The following is a 27,938-nucleotide window of genomic DNA, read 5'->3' on the forward strand; positions in this document are numbered from 1 at the left end:
GAACTGTTGCATTGCCAAAGAGTGAGTTCAAGTTTTAAAGCTGATAGGTTTTATTATTAGACATTAAAATGACTTTACAAATAAAGAAAAAACAAAACTGAGCAAAAGATAACTTTAAGATTTAGTAAATGTTCAAACATCTTTATCCAAGGTGCACTACATATCTGCAGAACTGAAGCACAATTCAATCTCATTAACAGTGGGAGGAGTACACAGTCTCTGACTCATCACCTGAAGGAAAATGTTAACACCCAGAAATTAGCAAAATATTACATGATTATCACTTACCATAATAGAAAAAATATATATAAAATCTTACGTGGTTGGTAGTAATCGTATACTTTGATCACAGCTGGCTTGAGATTCTTTACTGGAAGAACCTGCTTCAGTTGTATTTGGTAATGCAAAGGAATATTTTTTAGAACCTGCAGTAAACAAGAGTGGACACTAATTAGTTAATGAGATGTAGGATGACAGAGTATAATAAAATTTGAATGAATCTTACTAAATATTCGCTCATATCATGCTCATGAATGCTGTTCTCTCACCTCTTTCAAATAAACTATGACATGATCATCTTTAGAATCAACACGCTCCACAAATGATGCATTTGAATGTAGTGGAGATTGAAGCTGTGGGAAAAATGTGACTTCATTATTCAGCACATGTCCAACATGACAGCATTTTGATATATAGATAATATCTGGTCATTGCTACAACATACTGGATTCAAGGTGACACTGGACAGTTCCCTATTGCTCAATGGGTATAGTTAATTGATCATCGCTGGTCATTTTTTAACTTACAGCCATGCGAATAACAGCCAGTGTCTAAAACCACTGGGCTACACTATCCATTTGTTGTATTTAACCAATATTTACAACTTTATTTACACACAAAAGGCAATGAAATGAAAGAAAACTGAATGTTCTGGTCCCCCAAAAGATGCATGTGATGTGTATGTGTGCAAGTAGAACCTTTTGAAGTTTGTGCTTAATTATTTTTCACACTTAATACACACCAATGATGTATCAGCTATGAATCCTGATAACAATTTAATGTCCACAATGACCATGTTAGTTCTTGCCTGTGGACCATCATATCTGGAAAAGATAATTTACTTTAATTTATTTATCTATTGATACCAACAATGCAAGTAAGTGGGTGCAAAAGTAAATAAAATTAAAATGGAAAAAAAGGTTTATCTTACTCATAATGTTGCTGCCAGTTTGACTATGACATCAGATAACATTTTTCTCCAAAAGCAATTTGTTAACAGTAACTGCTGAGAACTATCTTTTGAGCTAATTTTGTATTCCTGCATTTAGAGAGACTTTAGCTAGAGTTACTTGTTAGACAATCTAAAGGCATAAATTCTGATATGTTCTTACTTGACAGAGAAAGTCACAAATAGGATTTGTCCAAAATATTTTTTGCAATCTCCCTCAATCTTAGCTTCAACACTCAAAGATTTAGACTCAGCTGGGATGAGAATGTTGTAGAACAGAGCCATCTGTGAGATTAGAATGAAATATTAGTCAATGTAAGACAAATAAGATAGACCAAGAGAAAGTGAATTGTAGTAACTAGACCCGGACATACAGACCTGCACAGACACACAGGTGGAGCCCTTCACTTCAATACTGTATTTGCCTGGAACGTTCTGCAGTGGCCTCTCCTGGTACAATAACTTGTTGTCCTGATTCACATCAAAGTGGTGAGTGTCTCCTGCAGACTGTACAGTCACTGTGCTGGAGCCATCTGAGCTGAACACTTTAGTGGCGTACAAAGACAGAGCCTGAAGGGCCACAACTGTGTCCTGATAACGTCACAACATCACCATTAAAACGTTAATGTAAATAAATAAACAATAATTTTAACTAATTTTCCATTTACCCAATCTAACCAGTACATTCATCATTAGTATTTTCACTTGTAGCGGTTTTGAGTAACCTGGGTGGAGGAGAATCCTCCATAGGCATTCTGCTGCTTCACAAGCCAGCTGACAATCCTGTTGGCATAACCCAAATCAGCTGTATTGACTGAATCTGTAGTGAGAACCGCTAGCAGCACATATGAACTGATCTCCACTGCCAGAGAATCAGATGCATCATCAGATGCTACTTGAGACCAGTGCAGATGACCTCCTTTAGGACATATGGATAAGAGAGACATGAGAAAACTGACATACATATTACTCAACAGATGCAAAATCACTAGAATATTCATGTTAGTAATACCTCATAATTTTCCTTACCATCTGAAATAGCAACTTTGTCCAGCTCCTTTAATAGCTGCTGTCGAGTGTCCGTCTCTCTAGCCAAGCTGAAAGTGTAGGCAAGCAGAGCAGTGGTGTAAGTGTTTTTGAGATTCCCAATGACGGACCTCAAGCATGACAAACCTTTGGAAACTACAGGATCCTGCAACAAAAACATACTGTATGTTAGACTAATATAAAATATTATGTTTTAGTTTCCCATCTTTCCTGTAGGTATACTTACAGTGATTGGAGTTTGCAGTTCAAGAAATGATGCAGTACTGTAAGCAGTCATGGTCACATTATCATTTACTCCACCCTGTAAAGGAAGAAAAACATGTAAAAGAGAAACATACAGAAATGGTGTATATATATATATATATATATATATATATATATATATATATATATATATCAATAAAATAGTTTATATTTCTCTAAAAGAGTGGCACAAACGAAAGTGTCTTTTTCAAGATGCCCTTTTGTTTGTGTGTAATTCCTGGTTGCGGTCGATTTCTCTCAGCTTCTGGCGGCAATGATCGCTGCCTTACATGCCTGGGTGCTACCCACGCGGAGTCAGCATTTGTGGATGGTTTGTACCCTCATTGCAAGGACATGACTATGGCTACGTTGAGGGCGCAGCTCGCACCCCAGTGGCTCCCGACTCGCTCCTTCTACCTACGGGTACGTTGATTCCCACCCTCGGGTGCGGTAGCTCAGTCGCAGGCTGACGTGGAGCTGGCGTTCCTGCTTGCCCAGGCAGACAAGAGTGTCCGGCAGGAGTGGAACCCTCCACCTCCCCCGAACCCTTGCAGCTTGATAATTGGTTTTTGGGGCCTGAGCACCACTCCCGGCTGCTCCGCCCCCGTTCCTTGCTTCCCGGAGGTGCATGAAGAGCTCACGCATTCGTGGCAGGCACCTTTGTCTGCCTGCACACGGTCCGTGAGCTCATCCACCCTCACTACCCTCGATGGTGGGGTGGCAAGGGGCTACACGGCGATTCCCCAAGTGGACCAATTGGTTGCGGTGCACCTGTGACCGCAAACCGCCACCACTTGGCGGAGTCGCCCCAGGCTCCCGTCCAGAGCCTGCAGGCTGACGTCATCACTGATGGCTAAAGCCTACTGCACAGCTGGGCATGCCGCTTCCACCTTACATGCCATGGTACTCCTGCAGGTGCACCAAGACAAGGCACTAAGAGAACTACATGAGGTTAGTCCTGGCCCAGGACTAATGCAGGAGCTGAGCTCGGCGACTGACTTCGCCCTCCAAGTGAAAGTCATGGCGCGAGCTCTCGGGCAGGCGATCCACCCTGGTGGTCCAGGAATGCCATCTTTGGCTCAATCTGGTCGAGTCGGAGAGGCTGACAAGGTTCGCTTCCTTGACGCCCTCATCTCCCAGGTTGGACTTTTTGGCGACACCGTTGGAGACTTTTCCCGGCAGTTCTCAATGGTAAGAAAGCAGATGGAGGCCATACAGCATATCCTGCCTCGGCGGAGCCACAGACCCTGCACTCCATCTACTCGTCACCCTAGGCTTCCCCCTGTGGTGGCAATACCAGCTCCACCACAGACCGTCCCCTGGGGCCAGCCTCGGTGTGGAGCTACCCGCAGGCTCCAGACGCCACCCGCCTCACAACTGGCCGCCAAGAACCCCAAGAAGGCTTCGAAGCGCCCCTGAGACGGACAGCCCTGGGACTCAGGAAACTGCTCTACGGGAGCTGGTAAGCAGACCACTCCGTCCCCTGCCCGAGGGTCGGAATCCTGGTTTTCATTTCATTTCATTAAACTTTTGTTTTGCCGCATACCCGATGGGCTGCGGTACCCACATTTTCCATAAAAGGGCAGTTTCCTCATTCCCTGGGCTCTATTTCCAGTCTCCACAACCGCCGGCCACCGGCTCTCTTTGACAGGTGCGGCGCCCTGGAGCTGGGCCCCCCGCTTCTGTGCGCCAAGCCGTGGTTGACAATTTAACCCATTGTCTCCATGGGTTTCGAGGAGGAAGATCTTCCTCCCCCGTCCTGGAGCGGTCACAAGGAGCCAGGTAAGTGCTTTGATGTCTCTAGACTCAGTACCTCGGGCTCTGCCCCGTTGCAAGGCCTCATCCGCTGATACGTCCGATGCGGTAGTCCCTTTAGTTCCTCTCGCACGGAGCTTGGGGGCATGGCTCACGCTCCCCAACCCGTCGCGCTGGTTGATCAGGACCTTCCGACTCGGCTACGGGATTCTGTTCGTGTACTTTCATGTCTTGATTCTTCCTCGACACAGACAATTTCTCTGGTTTGCCTTCGAGAGTCAGGCATACCAGTACAAAGTCCTCCCCTTCGGCCTGTCCTTTTCCCCTTGTGCCTTCATGAAAATCACAGAGGCAGCCCTTGCCCCGCTAAGGGAAGTGGGCATCCGCATCCTCATCTATCTCGACGACTGGCTAATCCTAGCTCACTCGCGGGACTTGTTGTGAGCACACAGGGGACTGGTGCTCATGCACCTCAGCCGTTTGGGGCTTTGGGTTAAATGGGAAAAGAGCAAGCTCTACCCGGTTAAGAGCATCTCTTTTCTCGGTATGGAGTTAGACTTGGTCTCGATGACAGCATGCCTCACCAACGAGCACACACACTCGGTGCAGCACTGTCTGCATGCATTCAGACAGAAAACACTGGTCCCACTGAAATCCTTTCAGAGGCTCCTGGGGCATATGGTATCCTCAGTGACGGTAATGCCGCTTGGGTTGATGCATTTGAGACCATTTCAGCACTGGCTACAGACCCAAGTCGAGAGATGAGCATGGCGCCAAGGCACATACCACGTTCTCCCTCAGGCGGTCCAGCTGATCTGGAGTCAATTCGTCCAAGCACAGGTAGACCTGTTTGCTTCCCCAGAATCCTCCCACTACCCACTTTGGTACTCTCTGGCCGAGGCTCCCCTCGACACAGATGCCCTGGTGCACAGCTGGCCCCTGTGGCTATGCAAATATGCGTTTCCCCCAGTGAGCCTACTTGCACAGACGTTGTGCAAGGTCAGGGAGGACAAGGAGCAGATCCTCTTAGTGGCCCCTTACTGGCCCTCCTGGGCTTGGTTCTCGGACCTCATGCTGCTCATGACAGCCCCCACTGGTGAATTCCTCAGAGGAAGGAAATATTTCTCAGGGACGGGGCACCATCTGGCACCCGCGACCGGACCTCTGGAATCTCCATGTCTGGCCCCTGGATGGGATGCGGAAGACTTTAGTGGCCAACCACCTGCAGTGGTAGACACAATCACTCAGGCCAGAGACCCCTCGATGAGGCACCTCTATGACCTGAAGTGGCATCTGTTCGCTATGTTGTGTTCTTCCCGAGGTGAAGACCCCCAGAGATGTGCAGTAGAATCAGTGCTCTCCTTCCTGCAAGTCAAGTTGGAGGGATGGCTGTCCCCCTCCACCTTGAAGTTGTATGTGGCCGCTATATCGGCACATCACGACGCAGTAGACGGTAAGTATTTGGGGAAGCACGATTTGATCATCAGATTCCTGAGAGGCCATACCTCGTTCCCTCATGGGACCTCCCTGTGGTCCTTCGGGACCTTTGGGGAGCTCCCTTCGAGCCCCTTGAGTCAGCTGAGCTAAAGGCGCTCTCTTTGAAGACCGCCCTCCTGACGCCGCTCACATCCATCAAGAGGGTAGGGGACCTGCAGGCGTCCTCTGTCAGCGAACTGTGCCTAGAGTTCGGTCCTGACTACTCTCACGTTATCCTGAGACCCCGACCGAATTACGTGCCCAAGGTTCCCACGACCCCTTTCAGGGATCAGGTGGTGAACTTGCAAGCGCTGCTCCTGGAGGAGGCAGACCCAGCCTTTGCGTTGCTGTGTCCAGTGCGTGCTCTTCGCATCTACTTGAATCGCACACAGAGCTTTAGAAGCTCCAAGCAGCTCTTTGTCTGATTCTGTGGACAGCGGAAAGGAAGCGCTATCTCCAAACAGAGGATCTGGGTGATTGATGCCATCACCATGGCATACCATGCCCAGCATGTGCTGCCCCCTGCTGGCCTGCGAGCCCACTCCACCAGGGGTGTTGCAGCTTCTTGGGCGTTGTCCCGTAGCGCCTCTCTAGCAGATGTCTGTAGAGCTGTGGGCTGGGCAACACCTAATATCTTTGCAAGGTTCTATAACCTCAGGGTTGAACCAGATTTGACCCGTGTGTTATCAGGTGACACAAACAGATAAGTTCGAGTCAGCTGGCCGGGTGTACCGCTTGTGCATAGCACCTTTCCCCTCCCTTGAAGTGAAGACGTGCACTTTCCTCGCAGTTGCGCTCACAAAAAAGTGCGAACCCTGGACGTTCTTCCTCCTTAGCCCAGCGGCCAACGAGTCTACAGAGAGGCTTGCCGCCGCCCCAATACATGCATCATTTAGGTCCCCGTAATATGGTAAGTGCTCCACACGTGCTGGCGGTCTCCTTAGCCAACCCCGTGTGATGTATATTCTGCAAATGGTTTCCCCGCTGGTAAACCGCATCTTCCTTGGGCCTCTGTCCTTGGTCACCTTGTTTGTAGTAACTCCTCCCCTCCTTGGGTAGGACCTCCCTCGGTTCCGCTCCACACGACGTGCTTCCACTCCGACCCGGTAAGACAGTGTATCGTATTCCACTTAGTTGCCCCCCCCTCCTCTCGAGGCCGGGTGTGGTCTCCGTGGTGTCCTCCTCTTTGGAGGGGCACCCCCTAACTTGGACCTTTTGTTCCTTTTTTTTGGGGAGAATAATAGAGAGAAGGCTATGGCTGGGTCAGCCAGTCCTTAAACTCCTGAGCAGTTAGCCGCTCCCCGGGGTGTAGGGGACCACTTCGTGCCTGCCAGTGTGTTGGGGGTAGTTACACGATGGCTAGCTGTGCTGGTTATGAGGCACAGAGGTCTGCCTGTCTCGCACTGCCAGTCTGCGTAACCCGGTTAAGCTCTTGTGGCGTTTTCCACTGGGACCCCTAGTGTCAACTCATCGACACAACGTTGATTGAGTGACAGATAGGGAATGTCTCGGTTACTGATGTAACCTCTGTTCCCTGATGGAGAGAACAAGATGTTGTGTCCCTCTTGACACAACACTGAACCAACCGCTGAAATAGCTAGGTCTTTGACTCGGCTCCTCAGGGCGAAACCTGAATGTGGTTTGCTGCGTCACTCCTTTTATACCCGTATGTCCGGGGGAATGGCATGCAAATCCCACACGCAAATTCTCGACTTCTTTTGTCTTTTCATAACTGCCACAAATTATAAATGACATACCTTCATGCCATTGTTGAACAGTCTTCCCTGTTGCATAAAACATCCATCTGGATCCTGCTGGCTTATCAACCATTCCTTTGCACTCTGAAGAACGTTTTGATCAATATATATGTATTTCTGTGCTTTGCCAAAAGACCGCAGGACAAAAGCTGTCAACCTGGTGATGTTGAAGTTTTGATATAGAAAATGTCATCAGTTGTTTCTGTTAATTCCAACATTAGCTTAAAGCATGCCCCTTTAAGACTGAATTTCAAAATAAAAATATCTCTCTGGGTTGATAACTGTAGTTTAACTAGACTGAATATAGATGCAATGATAAAAATGAGGGTGAAAAAATATTTACCATGTATTCGCTTGATCATGGCCAAATGTGCTGTATGCGCCATCATAATGTTTGTAGTTCAGTTGTCTCTGGTATCCTGCATTATAGTGATTTAACACTTCAACAGTTTGTTTGAGTTGACAAAATGTATCTGACTATTAAGCTTTATTGAAGGACATTCGAATGTGATAAAAAACGAAAAAATGTAATACATAATTTATGTTTCTTACCACTCTTAAGGAAGCCGGTGGCTCTCTCTTGAATGGCTGTTGTAAGCTGCTCAGTGTTCTCTAGGTACTGTAGAATGTAAATATTGGGAGAAAGAACAGCAATGTTCTGCTCTCCACAGCCATATGGCATCCGTAATAATCCATGAAGATTCTGTAGCGCACGGCCCAATATGTCCCCTAAAAAGAAGAATTCCAAACCATATGGCCTACTGAGTGTCTGGAAATAAACTCAGTGCATTTCAGAAATATAAGTTAATGTAAAATACACAATTTGAAATTTTACCAAGGACTGATACTGATGATCTGGCTGATCCCTCTATCACTTCTTTAGGAAGAGTCAGATCCACCTCCTCTGAGAGACTGTTCTCTATCAACCAGAGAGATGAAAACATAATTGATCAACACAGTATACATATGACACTAGTAATTATTTGAAACCTGCCTGTGCAAAGCCAATAATAAAGAATATATTAAATACATGTATGCAAACAAACCCTTTGGACACATTAACCAGCTGTGGGTCTCTGTCTTTTCAGTTCCTTCAGCCTACAAAATGAAACAGAAAAACCATCATATCACACTAAAATAAATATTAGACTAAGAATAAATTATATCAGAGAGCTGTGTGATGACCTGTACAAGCAGACTTCGTGTAACTATGTCAATGCGTCCTCTCTCTGGCACGCTCACAATCTCATTGTCACACACAGTCTGGGACTGTTCTGCCTCTGCACTGACCGTAATATTCAAGACTCCTAAAAAACACGTCAAGCATTTGTATCAACACACCCAGTTGGATCTTACAGTAACTAAGAACATGGGATTTTGTTTTAGAGAAAATAAACCATATTGAGAAATTACAATTACAAAGACACTACCCACCAAGAACAGAAGGAGTGAGAATCCATTTAAAGGTTTTTCTTCCGTTAGCACATAAACAGGATGAATACTGATCATTAGAGGAGGCTTTAAGAGTGTAGTCTGAAGAATGAGCTGGAGTTACTTTAACCTGTCAAGGAAAGACAGATGATTAGTTTCATATATAATATGATAACAATTTGATAAGACTGTTTTGGAAATCTCACCATGATACACTTGGGCAGATAGTTGAAGACAGTGGCCTTCAGCTCAAATATCTCCCCACGGATGATGGAGTAAGGTAGAGAGAGCTCCAGGAAGAAGGGCTGGAAAACTGTGAGCTGAGCAGGAGGAGCTAGACCCAGACCTTTGGAGGACAGACAGAAAGCCTCCGTCTCCCAAGTGGTGATGGTGTCAGGAACCTTGACAGGAACCTGTGTCGATCCAGAGTCTCTGTGGTGCAACACAGTATAGAGGAAAGGTAGTGTAAGGGGTATTATCAATTTTTCATAAATTGTATTCTTGCAAACTCTGTTGGGTATGTGGATAGGCATTTCATATATTTTTCTCTCCATGTGTTAAGTGTGTTAGCATTGGTCATTAGGTGAAAAGGTCTACATTGTCTAGGTACTTTAAAATTTCAAACCTTTCACTAAACTTCAGCCCCCTTAATTATTGTTCCTAACTCTGACAAGCTTTGCAGAACTTGCCATAGGAATGAATGGAGAGATTGCTGCTAACGGTACAGTTTTTAGCTAAATATTCTCATTAACTAAATGGATATTATATTATCACGTGGGCTGTGTAAGGCGGGTATCACACAATTAACATCTCCATCTGAGATAACACACCACACAGTGAATGAGTGTAAAGTTCCTTTCTCATCTGTACTCTCTCAACATTTGCCTATTCTCCCCCACTAAAATCTCCTTCAATCCATTCTCTTTAAGGACTTTGCCTGCCAACGAATGGCCCTTGCACATAGAAAATGAGGCAAATTATAGCCATTAGCACATTCATTAATTTACAATATGTGGTACTAATCAACAAGCAATTTTACCCTGGTATGGTATAGGTGGCTCAACACACCTTTGAGCTGGTCTGTTCTCTGCCTCTGACAGATGAGAAGAAACAGCTTGACAAGCAAACAAAAAAAGAAAACAGATTTTACAGGGCTACATCCAAAAAACCTGCTGCGCTGGTTTTGGTAACTGCAGCAGCTCCTGACACATGATCAAAAGCTCATATTTCATTGGTCAGGGCATTTCATCGTCCGGTGTAGAAAAAAGAATTAACACACGCTTTGTTGGCATGTGATTGGGCGTAAATGAGAATGGCTCATAAGGAATCCATTGATTCTATTGCAAAAGTTCTATTGCTTTGTTGTGGAAAGGCCTTTAGACTCAAATCACTCAGAATGACTGTATGAAAACGTAATGTTCTTTGTGATTGCAAGGGATCATTTAAAATATCTCTGTGTGACTGGTCCAATGGTTTAATTCCCACAGCAGTAGAATATCTGGTAACACAGTACCCCATCTGTCGCTCACTTCGACGTTGTGTCGAAGAAGTGACATTAGGTGTCTCTCTTGAGAGCCTTTTGCATCTCTGATCTATGAGAAATTGGCAGACAGAATTTGCATGTCCCGCCCCCGGACATACGGGTATAAAGGGAGGGAAATGCATCTGTTTCATGCAGAAATTTTCTTCAGAGCTGACTGGTTGTGTATGCAGCGAGCTGCGAGTCACACACTGTTCCTCCCATCTCTGAGTACGATTGCTGTTGGATCTATGGTGCATATCAGCGGCTTTTTCCCTTCTCTGCACGGCAGTGCAGTTTTGCCCCTGGGCGCTTCGACAGCTCAGTAAAAGAGTTATTTCTCTAAAAGAGTTATTTTCTCTATAAGAGCATATACACAGCTGGCGTTGAACGTCCTTTTCAGGACGCATCTTTATAAAGATGCCCTTCCACCCCTGTGTAGTTCCTGGATGCGGTAGAGTGCTCTCCACTCCTGACGACCACAGGTGCTGTCTCGTGTGTCTGGGCAGAGATCACACCGAGTCCCGAGACGAGCATGGCGCCACGGCACGCACCGTGTGTTCATTACCCCCGCCTCCCGCCAAACTTTCAAACCCTGGACAGACCTCTGCTTTCTACGGACAGGAGTCCCCTTGCAGCAGGTGTCCCGACACGTCCTGGTCACCACAGACGCCTCCAAATTGGGTTGGGGCACCATGTGCAACGGGCACGCAGCCGTGGGACGGGGCCCAGCTGCGCTGGCACATCAACTGCCTAGAGTTGTTGGCTGTACTTTTTGTCCTGCGGAGGTTTCTCCCACTAATTTAGGGCAAACATGTCTTGATCTGATCAGACACCACCACCACGGTAGCGTAAATAAATCACCATGGCGGCGTACGCTCCTGTTACATGTTACAACTCGCCAGTCGTCTCCTCCTTTGGAGCCAGCAGCAACTCAAGTCACTGCATGCCAGTCACCTCCCGGGCAACCTCAATGTAGTAGCGGAAGTGCTATCATGACAACGCTTGATCTAGCTGATCTAACACCTGCTGTCATAGATATGATCAACCAAGCCAGAGTTCCTTCTACCAGGCAACTTTATGCCCTGAAGTTGCGCTTGTTCGCAAATTGGTGTTCTTCCTGGGCTGAAGACCCACAGAGGTGCACAGTCAGGTCAGTGCTTTCATTCCTGCAGGAGAGGTTGGAGGGGAGGCTGTCCCCCTCCACCTTGAAGGTGTATGTAGCTGCTATCGCGGCCCACCACGACCCAAAAAGACAAACGTGCAGAAAACATCACCATTCTGCTAGATACTAATGGACTAATGGGGTGGCCCTTATAGCTGAAATCAATGCAAGGCACATTTATACGATGTATTTTGTAAAAAAAAAATATATATATATATATATATATATATATATATATATATATATATATATATAAAATTACAAAGTGATTAGACTTAAATCTGTGGAGAATGTGAATCAGAATCAAGGCATCACAGTCACCCAAAAAGAGAAAAAAGTTATTTTTAGTAATCACACACCTTATAGCATTAGTGTGAACAGAACTGCTCATAACGTCCCATAACACACTCACTGCTTCTATGATTATGTGAATGTTTTATTTACTATCGCATTTATTGTGACCTGAATCAGTCCATAGATTAATTACCGTTAAAGGGGTCATGACTTGAGGAAAAATGTTTCTGCTAAATGACTAAATATAAATGTAAATTCCCTGATCTTTTGACATATAAGAGGTAATTTTACTATAAAAAAAGTAAAAGTTTCAGAACTCAAAACTTCCTCAATACAAAAAGAGTCACAAAAAAATGTGTGACATCACACGGATGAATCCATTAGCATATGCAAGACAGCATAACGACTCGGTTACTAACGTAACCTCGGTTCCCTGAGAGGAGGGAACGAGCATTGCGTAAGTGGCTTACGCTATGGGAAAACTCCGTTTCTCAAGAAATATTGAAGTCTTTATGTAAAACGCATTGCAGCTGCACAGCAGACAGCAATGAGCGAGGCAGCTCGGTCATTGGCTGTGTTGCGGCAACTTGCTCGAACCAATGACGGGGCGACTCTGAACGCGCGACCAATGAGCGCGCTTCACGCCCGCGCGCTCAGAGCCCGCCAAGATTGGCGTGGCTAAGGCTATATATTAGGCGCCCCGTCATGAGAGTTCTTTAGGTTCAATCGACTGAAGCGACTGACCAAGCACAAGCACGGCAGCTTACGCAATACTCGTTCCCTCCTCTCAGGGAACCGAGGTTACGTTAGTAACCGAGTCGTTCCCTCTCGAGAGGTCTCTCCTATTGCGTAAGTAGCTTATGCTATGGGAGCACCATGCAAAACGCTGTGCATGCTGACTTCGCTCTATAAAGCCAGAGGCAGATGCCTGAGCCTTAAAGCAACGTGATTATTCAACGAGCCGGCCAACGGCGAGCTATATAATGGGATAATACAGAGCGCCTTTGCCCCAAGGTGGCCCATGGTGGGGCGCTCATTGTAAAAACACAAGCACATATCTTATGTACTGATTTTTCTATTTACTGATATGCATAAAAAACCCTCTAAGTCAGTCAGAGACGGACCTTATAAGGGAGGAGATAATGCTCAGCATATACATACTCCAGTCCATACTACAGTCAGGCTGATAGAATGTTGGAATGCAATGAGGGGACCTGTAGGTTATAAAACCTGATAAATGTCGAAGGCGAGGCCCAGCCTGCCTCCGCACAAATATCCTCAATGGGTATCCCACTCGACCACGCCCACGAGGAGGCCATGCTCCTCGTAGAGTGAGCTCTGACGCCTAAGGGGCATTGAAGGCCCTTGGCTTCATAAGCCAGCGCTATAGCATCTACTATCCAGCACGATATTCTTTGCTTTGAAACTGCGAGACCTTTAGTGCGGCCGCCAAAGCATACGAATAATTGTTCCGTCTGTCTGAACGAGGCAGAACGTTCCAAGTATACTCTGAGCGCCCTGACCGGGCAGAGTAAATTAGCGTCACTTTCGTCTGCTGGAGACGATAGCGCTGCCAGAGATATCACCTGTACTCTGAAGGGTGTGGAGAGCACTTTAGGAATATACCCGTGCTTTGGCCTAAGGACAACTCTGCAGTCGTTAGGTCCAAATTCCAAGCAAGCAGCGCTTGATGACAACGCGTGCAGGTCGCCCACTCTCTTGACTGAGAGACGAATGATTAGGTCGTTTTTCCCTAATGAGCGTTCTTTATCAGGATTGTGTGACACTGCTATGGCAGCCACATAGACTTTGAGCGTGGAGGGTGTGCGGCCCGCCTCCAGCTGCTCTTGCAAAAAGGCGAGTACACTTGGTATCTCGCTCGATTTGGGGTTCAAGCTCTTGGTATCACACCAGTCACTGAACACTTTCCACTTTTGGGCATATAAGCGCCTCGTAGAGGGTGCTCGCGGCTCAGTGATGGTTCTCAACACTCCGCTGGGGAGGTTCTCTGGAACCCGTTGAGGGGCCATGCATGAAGGGCCCACAGATCGGGGCGGGGATGAAGAATCATCCCGTTGGCCTGCCTGAGGAGGTCCAGCCTCAACGGAATCGGCCATGGGGCAGATTGCATCATCTGCATTAGTTCTGGAAACCACGTCTGGTTCTTCCAGAGTGGGGCTACCAGGAGCACTGCACATTTCAACTCCCTGATCCGACTGATGACCTGAGGTAGCATCGCGATCGGGGGAAAAGCATACAAGAGGCGGCTCGGCCAGACTTGGGCGAGCGCGTCCGTGCTCTTTGAGAAGAAAAGAGGGCAGTGCGCATTTTCCCTGGAGGCGAAGAGGTCGACCTCTGCCTCGCCAAAGGTTTGCCATAACCACTGAACCGTCAGGGGGTGGAGAGACCATTCTCCTGGGAGAACTTTGTCTCTGGACAGCATGCCCGCTCCCTGGTTCAGGACGCCTGGCACATGCGCTGCTCTCAGCGAGCGAAGGTTGTGCTGTGACCATAAGATGAGCTCCCTGGCCATAGAGTGCAGGGAGCTCAACCTGAGTCCACCCTGGCGATTTATATATGATACTACCGTCATGTTGCCCCCGCGACCCGACTTCGGATAAGCGGTTGAAGATGGATGGATGGATGGATGGACTACCGTCATGTTGTCCGTTCGGACCAGGACGTGTTCATTTTTCAGGTACGGAAGCAGGGCTCTGAGAGCCAAGGCGACCGCTTTCATTTCCAGACAGTTTATATGTAGGCGCTTTTCCGGGTTTGACCAAAAACCGGAGACAGGCCTGCCCTCGTAAAGGGCCCCCCATCCTATTTTGGAGGCATCTGTCGTATCATTTTTCTCCGTGTGTTCACGCCTAGACTCACGCCGGTTTGATACCAGTCGATGGCCTTCCAGGGCGTCAGGGCTTTTATACAGCCGTGATTCGCTCTGATTAAAAAGTGGCCCGAGCGCCACGCGTAAGTGGGGACACGGCTCTTGAGCCAGCGTTGGAGAGGACGCATGTGCAACAATCCTAGCTGGAGTACAGCTGATGCCGAGGCCATGAGACCGAGCATCTTTTGTAATTGTCTGAATGATGTTGCAAGGCGCCGAATAGCGAGCGCGCGCTCTGATGAGAGGCGCGCCGTCATCTGCACTGAGTCTAGCACTATTCCCAGAAAGGAGATATTCTGGCTGGGGGATAGCACGCTCTTTGCAAAATTGATTCTCAGACCCAGGCATTCTAGATGGCTGATAATCCAAGATCTGTGTGTCGTTAACTGACTCTCTGATTGTGCTAGGATTAGACAATCGTCGAGGTAATTCAGTATTCGCACTCCCCGCTGTCTCAGGGGGGAAAGTGCTGCGTCCATACATTTCGTGAATGTACGGGGGGCCAATGATAGGCCGAATGGTAGTACTGTGTACTGGTATGACTGTCCCTCGAAAGCAAATCTCAGAAATGGCCTGTGATGAGGCGCTATCGGAATGTGAAAGTAAGCGTCTTTCAAATCCACTGATAGAAACCAATCCCCAGGGCGAACTTGCACGAGGATATGTTTGGTCGTTAACATTCTGAACGAGCGAATCATTAAAGCTGTGTTCAGATGTCTGAGATCTAGGATGGGGAAGAGGCCACCGTCCTTTTTCGGGACGAGAAAGTAGCGGCTGTAAAAACCCGCCTCGCTCATAGAGGGAGGAACAGTTTCTATAGCGCCCTTCTCTATCAGTTTGAGCACCTCGGTGCATAGAACATGTGAAACATCTTTCCTCACTTTCGTCTCGACCACCGCTGAAAAGCGGGGTGGTCTGCGAGCGAATTGAAGCGGGTAACCATGTTTTATTATGTTCAAAACCCATTTCGGCATGTCAGGGATTTTTTCCCAGGCTTTTGCTCGCACAGATATGGGCTGAATGCTGGCTGGGGGCGTGTCGCAGTGACGTATGGGCCCTGCCGGCGAATTGCCTTGTGCTAACACTGAGCTTACAGCTCTCAGAGGCGCGGAGCGCACTGAGCAGCTTTGTTGAGTGCCGAGTGCAGGGGTGCGTGTGAGATTACAGGCACGCGCGCTATCTCCGTAATGCTCGCGGCATGAGCCAGAGAACTGTTTGAAACTGTATGGGCAGCGCTTATGGGTGGGGGTGCATATACCGTAGTAGGCACGCGCGCCATTTTCATAAAGCCTCCCGCTCGCGGCGGGGTTTTTTTGGGCATGCATACAGTGTTTGTGTGTAGGGGTGCATGCATGACAGCAGGCACGCGCGCTACCTTTATAGTATTTCCCGCTTTTACTGGGGAAGTGTTTATAACTGTGGGAACAGTGCTTGTGTGTAGTGGTGCATACATGACAATAGGCACACGATCCACATTTATGGGGCGTCCAGCTTGAGCTGGGGAAGTATTCGGCACTGTTTGGACAGTATTGATATGTGGGAATGCGCACTTTAGTGTGGACACGTGACCCCTTAGTGACACAGGCAGAAAATGACTCTTTTTGTGATTTCTGTGTGTTGCCGTTAAAACGGCGTTTGATTGCAGGTGAGCGAGTTCTGTGACTGGCCCATTGACTGCTGTACAGACATTTCCAGCCGCCTGTAAGGGGACTGGGTAATGCCTTGCAGGAACCACTCATCCAGCCGGCTGCGGGCGGGTTCTTCCGGAGAAGACCAGTCGAGCCCGAGGTCTTCCACGGCTTTGGACAGGATGCGGACGATCTCTGAGTCCATGCTGGTGCCCGTGCTCATGTCCGCTAATGTCGACGGCGCGGGGTCGAAGGCCGAGCCCGGCCAGTCGTCGGATGCAGCGTCAATGGAAATGCTGTCATCCTTTTCACCGTCGTCCCCTGAAACGCCGAACGAGACGAGACCCACCACTCCAGAGGGGTGCTGGTCTGCCTGCGTGAACTGAACTGGCGGCAGGGATTCCTCGGGTGGTGGTGAAGCACGCGGGGACTGGCCCGGCGTGACGTCACTGAAGTCTGCATGCTCTGGCGGCCTCCGTGAGCGGCGCTTTTTCTTGTGCGGCTCGAACAGAGGGGATGGCAGCACGGTGGTAGCAGGCTCGTTTGCGGCGAAGGCGGCAAAGCGAGCGTGCAGCTCGGTGAGGCCCAGGGAGTCACATTCGGGGCATCCGCCTCGAGTGAGAGCAGCTTCTGCGTGGTCAGGTCACAGGCAGCGAGCGCAGAAAATGTGACGGTCCCCGTCAGGAAGAGGGCCTCTGCACGAGGCGCAGGTCGAAGGCATTTGAAACAACGCCTCGAATTTGCTCTTTTATTAAATGACAAAAAAGCGTCACAGAGGCGAACACTTGCAAAGTAGCTTAGTAAAAGGATATCAAGGTGATGCGTGCCGGATGGCGTAGCAGAAGGCTTTGAAGGCGGCTGAAGGCGCCGGCGTCCTCGTAGCAGTCCTGCTGTAGGCTTGTCGACGGCGGGCGAAAAGACTCCAATAATCCGGAGGATCCAGCGAAGAGAAGGTCTTTGCTGAAGGAGATTAAATCTAAAGAACTCTCATGACGGGGCGCCTAATATATAGCCTTAGCCACGCCAATCTTGGCGGGCTCTGAGCACGCGAGCGTGAAGCGCTCATTGGTCGCTGCGTTCAGAGTCGCCCGTCATTGGTTCGAGCAAGTTGCCGCAGCACAGCCAATGACCGAGCTGCCTCGCTCATTGCTGTCTGCTGTGCAGCTGCAATGCGTTTTACATAAAGACTTCAATATTTCTCGAGAAACGGAGTTTTCCCATAGCGTAAGCTACTTACGCAATAGGAGAGACCTCTCGAGAGGGAACTACTTTTATATAATCACACCATTGGATCCGCCGCTGGTGCTTTTTCGGCTAAAGAGAACCACTTTTAAAATGCATGTTATAACTTTTAAATAGAGATCCCTAATCTGTTTCAGTTTGCTGCGTGGCATCTTTCTGTTTTAAGTATAAATGCATCCTGTATGCATTCATAAGCCCATCTACACTATTTTTAATTGTTGGTCTATGTAAAAATTGCGTTTCCGATGATGCGTTTCCGGTGATGTGAAACTCGTTTTAAGAGCAAAGAAATGTCAACTTCTAAAAACAAGTCTTGTAATTTTCGCGTTTAAACAGACGATGGAAGATGCAAAATGTCACAGCTGAGAAGACCAGCGTCTCTACTTTTGCATCCCAACATCAGGAAAGAGCACCTGAAGTTTAACAAATTGTCACTGCAGGATTAAATATGTGTGTTCTGCTCATTACAGCATGGATTACATACTGTATGTGCACAGCACAGTACAGCAGGCTTTGCAAAGGCACTATTACTTAAAGATTACAGGAAGTTAAAACATCATTGTCCATGACTGCAATACTGTAAGCAAGCAGTTGTATTAATGAATGTTTAATATGTTGACTGTTTGATATTTATCGCTTGGAGCAAATGTAGGTGTATTGCTGATGTTACTTATTTTTATTTTGGAGTGAGGCCTGGCTCGCACATAGTTTAATACAGATCATGCTCTTCTCAATATTTATTTAAAGGTTTGCAAAAAATAAAAACACTGCATGTATCCTTTCTGGGTGCCTCGCGTCACTATTACAAGTGACCCATGGCCAGCAACTACTTACTTACCTACTTACCTACTTACTTACATACTTACCTACCTACCTATCTACTTACTTACTTACTTACTTACTTACCTACTTATCTACCTACCTACCTATCTACTTACTTTTTTATTTAATGTTTTGAATGATTTTTATAAAAAACTCAAACAGGCATTACCCATGTAGACTCACATTGGAAAAAGCAACCGCTTGTCAGAGAAATGTCGGACGGCAACAGTTACTAGGATTGGATTTGTCAGAAACACTTTCATGGCAGTGCAGGGCAAGTCCATTTAGTATAAATTGTACCATTTAATATACAGTACTTGTGCATACCCTACTTCATTGAGTTGCCAGATCCATGTTTCTGGGAAAAGGGTACGAACTGTTTTCACAGGTGGAGGCATTGAATCGCCTAGCGCACGATTTGGTTGCATACCTGCAAATCCTGAATTACCTACAAACAACAAACAACAACAAAATGAGATGATCATTGCTTAATGTAACAAACTTTAATACATCATAAAAATGTAAAAAAAAGATTGAAGAACACATTGAAAATGCAAACAAACTTTATGCAGTAACTACATTTAGTAACATCTAGACTAGAGTATGTTCAAATGTTAAAGTGTATTCACTTTATGTATTTACATGTCTATTTGCCATCCAATAACCCTTTGGGTTCAAAACATTTTTGTTACTTTGTTGTGAAGTCAATTTTACCTGTCAGCTATTAACACAGTGACAACACATTGACAGCAACAGTACAAAGTGAATTTCTAATCACATTAAATGACTGGTCACCAAGTAACCTTGACAATGTAATTACTCTATAATTATCTGTAAAAAATAATGCATGCATCACATAGTTAAAGAAGGTATACCAAAATGAAAGCCTCTGTTATAAATCACGCCTTCGTACGTCAGACAGTGAGGTCGTCTCAAAATCAGATTTGTTGCCATCTTCAGTCCTACTGTCTGTCAAACAGCAATAATAAATCACATGAAATGTAACACAAGGCCTTCAAGTTTTAAAATGTTATAAAACCCTGATTTCTTTTAATTATTTATGTCTACCTATTGTAAACTTAAATGGATCGTTTGCCCAAAAATAAAAATATGGAATAATTTTCTCACTCTCATGTTGTCCCAAGCCCATATGACATTCTTCCATGGAACACAAGAGATATTAGACAGAATGTTCACACTAATCCACCCTAAACACTACTTTCCACACTAAAGTTTGAAATCTCAATTTTCAGACAGTCTCCTAACACCATAGTTTTCAACAGTTTGGAGAGAGTTTTCAAAAGACTCTAGGTGAAAGAGATGTAAAAATGAATGTGTGTTCCAAAAAGAGAAGCGTTCTTTAGAACTTCTTTTGTGTATTGTTGAAGAAAGAAAGTCACATAGGTTTGGAATGTCATGACAGTGAGTAAATAATGAAATAATTTTTGGATGAACTAACCCTTTATCTACAAATATACGAGCAGTTTGTTACCTTCAAGCTTTCATAAGCATGGTCTGTTAGAGCTCGGCGTGGTCTAACTTCAAGGCAATTCTGTGCATCCTCAGTGCCATCAGGATAACCCCTTGCTGACTGCACTGGGAGCAGGCTGAAGACCTGTAATAACATGTATCACTGATTAAACATTACATTCTAAAGACTTCTCATTAACAATAGGCCAAACTAGTCTCAGTGTATTGTAGATGGATTACAAAATGATTTAACATCATGATTGCTGTTATGTAAACTACACATGTACACCTTGTCAGTATTCAGCCGTTTTCCTGACTCCAGGATCAATACACTCTGATCTATAGCACTGAGGCCACACAGTGAACCAGGTTCAGCTGAGAGCTGTAGAGTATTTTCTTCCCCTGGAACTGCTTTAGCTGGAGAAAACTGCAGGGACACCTGGAACAACAACAGCTTGTAAGAACACACAGTGGATGATGTATTCCTGACATGGAATTCTGACAGTTAAATGGAGACATTTAGTTAAAATAAAAAGCAACAAGCCACGAAATGGCATGCATTACAATGATTTTACCTTGTTCTTAGGCACGACTCAAAGCGCTTAAAACCTGAGGTAAAATGACTGTAATGCAAAGGAATTATAGACACCAGTGACTTATTGCTTTTTATAAATTGATGGCAACAACATTATGAAATACAACAATGTTCAATAAACAGTTACATTTTTTTTTATAAAAATCAGATTAAACAATTATTCCATAAAGTAATATAGTGCATTAGCATTACTGCTGGCTGCTTGCTGTAGCTAAGCAACTGGGCAACTTAGTACATTAATACAGGATAGTGCCCTCACAGGTGTGCATTTGCTGTTGAGTTATAATGGCTTTGAATACAAGTAATCCAATCAAAATTCAAAACAATAGATTGAAAGGCAGCAATGTTTAAACTATCCAAAGCTTCATACCTTGTTTTTCAAACACTTTTCAGTCTTGAAATTTGTGCTACCAGCAACTACATTCTTACTGGGCAGTGCACAGTATGCCAGAATCTGCACTTCTGGAGCAATATCTGCACCAACATAGAGTTTGAATGACACTGAGCCACTTGATATTCCATTTGAAGCGTTCACTTCAACCTTCTCAAATCCATGATGAATTATCACTCCTCTGGACAAGACCTAAGAAAAAAAGATGACACACTGCTAACAAACTGACCAATGCAGACCATTAATACTGTTAAACTAATTACAATGGACATTTATTACTATAACAAATTTTTGGCTGATGTAGTATTTTTGTACTCACCATAAAGACGATGTCAGTGATGAGGTTATCTAGATTCATCCCAACAAAATAATACTTAATGGTGACTAGAAATTCAGTATCACACTTTAATGGTTCCTCAAGATCCTCTATTGTCAATTCACTTAATGTTGGGGCATGTGGAATGGTTGGCTGGAGAAGTTTAACTAATTTTTTATCTGTAAAGATGTACAATTTGCTAAAGGATGTATAATGATAATATGGATAAGCACTTGCCTGGATAACACAGAGAATGAGAGATTATCTTTTTTATCATAAAACAAAGACATAAATTGTACAAACACTGGGTGGATGAGCACAGATGATCATACCATCAGATTAACATCACTTTTTGGCAGACTAGATGAATTAAGTGAGAAGTTGGCAAGTCCGTTGTTGTCTGTAGTAAGATTTAGTAGCAGTTTTGAGCGCCACATACTTCCATCCAAAACATATACTTCCTTGTTTTGAACAGGTGCTCCTTTGACATTTGCAAGTTTGATCTGTTCAAAAGAAATATGCAAAAACAGAATAAATATAAAAAAATATTTTTTTTTGCTAAATTTATTTAAACAGAAACAAGATATACCTGTCCTTCTATAACTGACCCGTGTTCAAACATTTTAGGTAGCTCAGTAAATGTAGCTTTACCACTTTCATAAGTCAGAATTATATCTGCAGATGTCCCCATGGTGTTTTCTAGGTAAACATATGATTAGCTGATTATTGTCCAGTTCAAAAGTTTGTTAAAAGGTTGGTTTAACCAAGGAGTGCACGTTTTATTTTTGAATTATCAAGCCAGTTGCTCACCTGTTCCCTCTAACGTTACATTTGCTGTTACTTTAAGAGATTCTTTCAGAAACCTCTCATTTGCAGTGTTATAAAAGACAGATGAGTCAATGGAAAAGGAGGCACAGCCTGTCTTATTTATCTAATGGTAGAACACAAGTACATCAATTAACAGTATTAGTTGAAAACAGACATTTGTTTTTAAACATACAAAAATATATCTGTACAATAGTCACACACCTCAGTGGTTTCAACAAAACATGGTGAAGTGAACTGAGGTTCAGTAAGAAATGCCAAACGATCCCGACATACGTCCACCCTTGCTTTGCCAGCCACAGGTTGCCCAAATGTGTATCTGTGAGAAAGTATGCTTTGAGTTATACATTTGTCAAACAGCTTTAGGACATACAGTATTTACATTAGACTGATAATAATAATATCAATGCAAGCTGCATGCACAAAAATGTAAAAATATGGAACAGAAAATATTTTATTATTATTATTATTATTATTATTATTATTATTAAATAAATAGAAAAACAAAAACATTCACTCACTTTCCACAAACCTCTATATTCAGTTCACTCTCACCAAAACTCATTAATTTTGGGGCTTTTATGGTTACTTCAAACTTAGGTAAAACTAGAAGTAAAAAAAGAGCAACAATTAAATATGGTAGCAATAAAGATTCTTGCTGTAACATTACAAAACATGTTCTGTGACATTCTTTGATATTGTCACTTACCATACTTTTTCACTTCAAAATCATGTGTGATCACCCTGTCACCAATAGAAGCCTTCAGTTTATACATGCCTTGACGGGCCTCTGGGTTCAACTCATGAGAAAGCTGTAAAATCCACTTTGTTGAAGTAATATTTGTCCACTGACCAATCCTGTTGAGATGACTGTCCTGTTTGATTCCAAAGAAGACACAGTGCAAATATTTCATTATAGTCATCTACAGAACATTGTGTAAGCAATTTTTTATACCATAAATTTGAAGATTAAATTACAAGATTAAACATTTGTTGAGCAATAAATGCCTGCACAGAAAATGGTTTTCATGTACTTACCTCAAGCACAACTGTATTGTACTAAAACAATAGAGAGAAAAACATAATACAACATTTGCAAAATACATTTCATATAAATCCATTGTGAACAAAATAAATATATTTTATATTCATTGCACTTTGTTAAAATTGTGTGTATGCATGTATGCATTTGGGGTGGGGGTGCACATAGTGGAGTTATACCAGTCTGTTGAGTACGAACCTTCTGATCAAAGGGTACAAAATTTGTATTCACGGTGACAACTCTAATATTCACTGTAAAATGAGAGAAGTGTGGTGATTACTCATTTCGTTATCTCATCTCTGAGCTACAATGCAACATTTGAGGGATTTATTTTTAAGGTAACACTGATTTACATAGGTAAACGTGAGAGTAATATTAAATAGACTGTGAAAAGGATGCACAGAAGAGCTGGATGTACTATGAAAACACAGTATCTTTGATTACAAAACCTCTTTCTCTAGTCCAAAAAGAGCATTTATTGAAGCTTTCACAACTTTCTGATGTCAGACAGATGAGTACATCAACAATAGGGATGCATGGTTAATCGAAATAAAATCAAACTCACAATATGTCCTTTTATTGAACTGCAAAGGGCTGTGATTTAATTAAATAAATAATAGTCTGTTTGCTTGTGAGACATGCACAAAATTGTCTGCATCACTCCTGGGAAAGATAAGAACTTGTGAGACACACTGCCAGCGACATCGCGCGCGACAGCGACTCAATACCATTCATTTTCAATGCGAGCACAGCGACTTCCGGCGACACAAGCTGTTGCGACCGTTGGCGCTAGATGTGGGCGTGTCCAGCGACGCGACAAAGTTGAGAAAAAGTTCAACTTTGGAGCGACAGCCAATAGGAGAGAAGACGAGAGAGCTCACGTGATCCTTCTCTCTCTCTCTCTCAGCTCCTGCAGTAACGGAAAGATGGATGAAAGGCTAATTCTTGCTGTTAGAAATGTTCCAGTGCTCTATGATATGTCTCTTCCCACGTACAAGGACATTTTTAAGAAAAATACTGCGTGGAAAGGTGTATCTGAGATCGCGGGGATTTTATGGACCCAGACAGACCGGCATTTGCATTTTCGCCGCAGATAAACAGCCACTCTGGCAAACAGCACGCCTGGTTTCTCATTCATCTTTGATATAAAGCATTTTATGTACTGATTCCATTTATATTTATTCTTTTCCCTCCAAAATGTTTGTTTTTAGTGGCAAGAAAAGAGATTCGCTGTCAACAGCATTGGAATGACATCCGTGAATGTCATTTATAAACGTTACTAGGCAACCAGTAGTGGGAACACCCACTAGCGACTTCACCGCCAGCCACTGGCGACCTGCAGCGACAAAGTCACTGGCAGTGTGTACGCACCTTTAATGCTGTGTATACACTGCCAGCGACATCGCGCGAGACAGCAACACCATCCCATTCATTTTCAATGAGAGCTGGCGACTTCCAGCGGCAAGAGCTGTCGCGACCGTTGGTGAGCAGATGTGGATAAACACATTCAGCGACGCGACAAATTTGAGACAAGTTTAACTTTATTCAAATGAAGAACGACTTACGGGAGTGACAGCCAATACAAGAGAAGACGGTAGAGCTCACATGATCCTTCTCTCTCTCTCTCAGCTCCTGCAGTAATAGAAAGATCAGGGGACCCACCCTCTGCAGCAGCTCATCAAACTGGGTCCTGTCAAGCCTGAAGTACTGCTGGAACCGGACTTCATCCAGCCGCAGCTCCTGCATCAGCCGGTGGTACTCACCGTGCTTACTCCGAGATTGAATGTTTTTGTGGACTCAGACAGACCGACGTTTGCGTTTTTGCTGCAGATAAACAGCCGCTATGGCAAAGAGCATGCCTTGTTTCTCGTTCATCTTTGATATAAAGCATTTTATGTTCTGATTCCATTTATATTTAGTCTTTTCCCTCCCAAATGTTTGTTTTTAGCAGCAAGAAATCTGATTCGCTGTCAACAGCAATGGAATGGCATCCGTGAATGTCATTTATAAACGTTACTAGGCAACCAGTAGTGGGAACGCCCACTAGCGACCTAACCTCCAGCCACTGGCGGCCTGCAGCGACAAATTCGCTGGCAGTGTGAACGCAGCTTAATAGCCTGTTTTTATTGGCCAGGCATTGGCGGTGATGTCTGCAGGTGGTGTGCGGCGTGCCGCAAATGTCAGCTAGTGAACCCACCGGCCACCCCAAAAGCGCCACTGCACCCTCTTCCGCTAATCAAGTCCCCTTCGAGAGAATTGTCCACATTTACACTTAAGTGATGCTTGTACATTGTGTGATCAGAAATTGTTTATTTTTGGATAATAAGGAGACGGCCAGAGAGAGTATATTCCTACCAGATTATGTGAGCAGAGTGGGAGCGGAGCGAGGAGTTGAGCGGCATGATTTTGCCTGTTAACGGACCTTAATGCAATAATTCACCACGTGTTAAGAAGTGTTAAACATTATTGGCATGAAGGAAAGATGGAATTTCTGATATAACCAGACAACAACTACATGCTTGTGTCTCGTCTCTTTATTCTTATGTCAACTGGCATATAGTGACAATTAATGACAGGATGGCGAAAGAGAACACGAGTGGGGAGGTGACTGCCATGATCAAATGTTTGTAGTGATTGTGAAATCCTAAAAGACGTGTCCCAAAAAACATGATGATAATTCGTTCACATGTGGAGAGAAAATCTAAAGGTCAGTAATACATACATCCCCTATTAAATATTTTAAATAATCATATAATCATTCTAATTTAATGCATCACAATCTTAACTTTAGGTTGTTATGTCCCGCATTAAATAGAATTGAACTTTTAACGATGCAAAACACCAACTGAAATAATTAACATGTTAATATTGCGTGGTTTGATTTTAATCGATTGCCATCTAAATTAATTTTAAATTTAGCTCAGCAAATACAAATAGAGGAAGATTTAAAAATGCTTGTATTTCTAAAAGTGAACTCTTCATTAAACATATAGTTTTGACAGTCTTATCTAGTTTTGATTAAAAAAAAAGTGTAGAACATTCTGAGAATGTTTTTTTTTTTTTTCATTCACAGAATTATAGGGCAAAGTTACTTAAAAGAAGTGCAATAATGGAAAATAATTGGCAATAATTAGTAATAATTATATATATATATAATTAGGTAGTTAGGCGCTAATTTTGCCATGGTACGAACACGAAGTGGGGTTTCTCTAACCCAGGAGCTCGGAGTGAGCGAGGAGCGGGAAATGGACAACCCGGAGTGGAGCTGGAGCGGAATGATTAAAGAATGCTTTGAGCACGGAGGAGAAATTGTTGCCGCTCCACTCCACTCACATACTCTGATTCCTACACACCAAAAGTACAAACCGTGTAAGAGTAAAATGTGTGAAAGTTTGCCAAACCTCGCCCTTTCCCTTTTTATGTGTAGCACCTGCTACACCTGCATATCCTTCTGAAAGATCCCAGTGTTAGTAAAGAGTGGCTGAAGTTTATTTAAAAAAAGGTTCCTGATCATTTCACTCTGATCTTAACCATTATGCAACACATTGCAGCATGGATTGTTTTATCAGTCTGTCACAGTGTAATGCAAGTTTTGCAAATATGCTGCTAAGTTACTAAAACTAAATTGCAACAGTTTTTGGTGCAAAACCCAACCAAATCACAAGTTTCGAACAATTGTGGTAGCCTTATGTTTACGTGTTCATCATTGATGTCCTACAAAATGTCATGAACAGTTTGGAATTCAATAAATAACCAGTTTAACAACCTTATTTATTCAATGAACTTCTAGTCCTTCAAAACCCTAACACCTCACCTGTTTGTCCTGGAATATAGATGGGCTTATCAGTCTGGATAAAGGTCAAAGGATGGTAATGTCTGAACATGACTTTCCTCTCCTTAGTCAACTTGAAAGAGTCCCCCACAATTTCTACCTTCATTTTCTGCATTGATTTTTCCTCTGTCAGTGGAGCCTGATGAGAAATAATATTCTGCATTCACAACCTCTACAAACATGCCAATAACAAAGATGAAATGGTATTGTTGATGATGCAAACATATTTGATTATGTCCATTATTATGTTAATGTTTGATGCCAGACCTGGAAGTTGAAGCAGCGGTGAAACTCTTCCACAACTTTCTCCTGTAGCAGCAATGTTGTTAGGTTGTTATTCACAAGATAAATGTTCATTACAAGGCTCTCGTTAGGCTTGAGAACACTTGCACACAGTTTGGCCTCAGATCCTGACTGGATCACAGCAGGAAATGTTACCATGAAAAAACTGTTAAGAGATGTAAAAGTATATAGAGGTTTACCCAAGTGTCGGTCACAATTAGGACACAAAAATGTGAGTGTTGTGGCTCAATAAATTCCCTTTATATCTTCAGGACTCTTAATACATTTACATTAGATTTACATTTATTAATTTGGCAGTTGCTTTCACCCAAAGGGACTTACAAAAATTGGAAGAATGCAACATAAGTGATTCATCTTAAGGAGACGGTACAGTAGCATTACATAAGTATTACATTTAGATGTTTTTAGGTTTCAATATATTCTGAGGTGTTCCACATGTTGTTTTGTACAGTCATATGCATATTATGCACAAGACTATTCACTAGGAGATAACACTGAATGTTACTTACGGCCCTGAGGTTTGTCCATGGACAGAAAGGAAGAGGAAGGAGACTAAAAGCAACCCTTTCCAATTGCAAAGCTCATTGAAAGCCATGATGAAGGCTGATCATGCAGAACACAACTTTTGACTGTGACTTTTAAAAGGATGCTCCTCCTAAAATAGGCA

General features: G+C 44.1%; 1 protein-coding gene across 1 annotated transcript; it reads right to left on the reverse strand.

The window, feature by feature from the left end:
- Positions 1 to 32: 32 nt before the first annotated feature.
- On the reverse strand, positions 33 to 27,938 carry LOC127632129 (alpha-2-macroglobulin-like). The gene is made up of 34 exons (XM_052110648.1): positions 27,781 to 27,938; positions 27,236 to 27,416; positions 26,951 to 27,107; positions 23,335 to 23,387; positions 23,133 to 23,153; positions 22,804 to 22,969; positions 22,616 to 22,700; positions 22,299 to 22,413; positions 22,080 to 22,200; positions 21,859 to 21,968; positions 21,602 to 21,772; positions 21,273 to 21,506; positions 20,933 to 21,145; positions 20,257 to 20,406; positions 19,990 to 20,112; positions 19,373 to 19,466; positions 18,825 to 18,945; positions 9,144 to 9,369; positions 8,941 to 9,067; positions 8,692 to 8,813; positions 8,553 to 8,604; positions 8,342 to 8,425; positions 8,059 to 8,235; positions 7,850 to 7,925; positions 7,507 to 7,663; positions 2,502 to 2,576; positions 2,258 to 2,420; positions 1,954 to 2,147; positions 1,607 to 1,819; positions 1,392 to 1,513; positions 1,022 to 1,103; positions 549 to 632; positions 320 to 425; positions 33 to 231 (listed from the first exon to the last, which is right to left on the reverse strand). Exons 1-34 carry the CDS (start codon positions 27,864 to 27,866, stop codon positions 194 to 196), a joined length of 4,299 nt encoding a protein of 1,432 aa, XP_051966608.1. The 5' UTR covers positions 27,867 to 27,938; the 3' UTR covers positions 33 to 193.

This window comes from Xyrauchen texanus, chromosome 38 (genome assembly GCF_025860055.1).
Source record: "Xyrauchen texanus isolate HMW12.3.18 chromosome 38, RBS_HiC_50CHRs, whole genome shotgun sequence".
NCBI classification, from domain to species: domain Eukaryota; kingdom Metazoa; phylum Chordata; class Actinopteri; order Cypriniformes; family Catostomidae; genus Xyrauchen; species Xyrauchen texanus.

What these genes read in the sequence shown, in the direction of transcription:
- LOC127632129 (XM_052110648.1), bottom strand. Translation starts at nt 27,866, where the DNA reads ATGGCTTTCAATGAGCTTTGCAATTGGAAAGGGTTGCTTTTAGTCTCC. An exon ending in TAACAGAGGCTTTCATTTTG is followed by an intron (nt 18,946 to 19,372) that starts GTATACCTTCTT and finishes TGTTGTTTGTAG; the next exon opens with GTAATTCAGGATTTGCAGGT. An exon ending in TCATAGCTGATACATCATTG is followed by an intron (nt 633 to 1,021) that starts GTGTGTATTAAG and finishes TTTTTCCCACAG; the next exon opens with CTTCAATCTCCACTACATTC.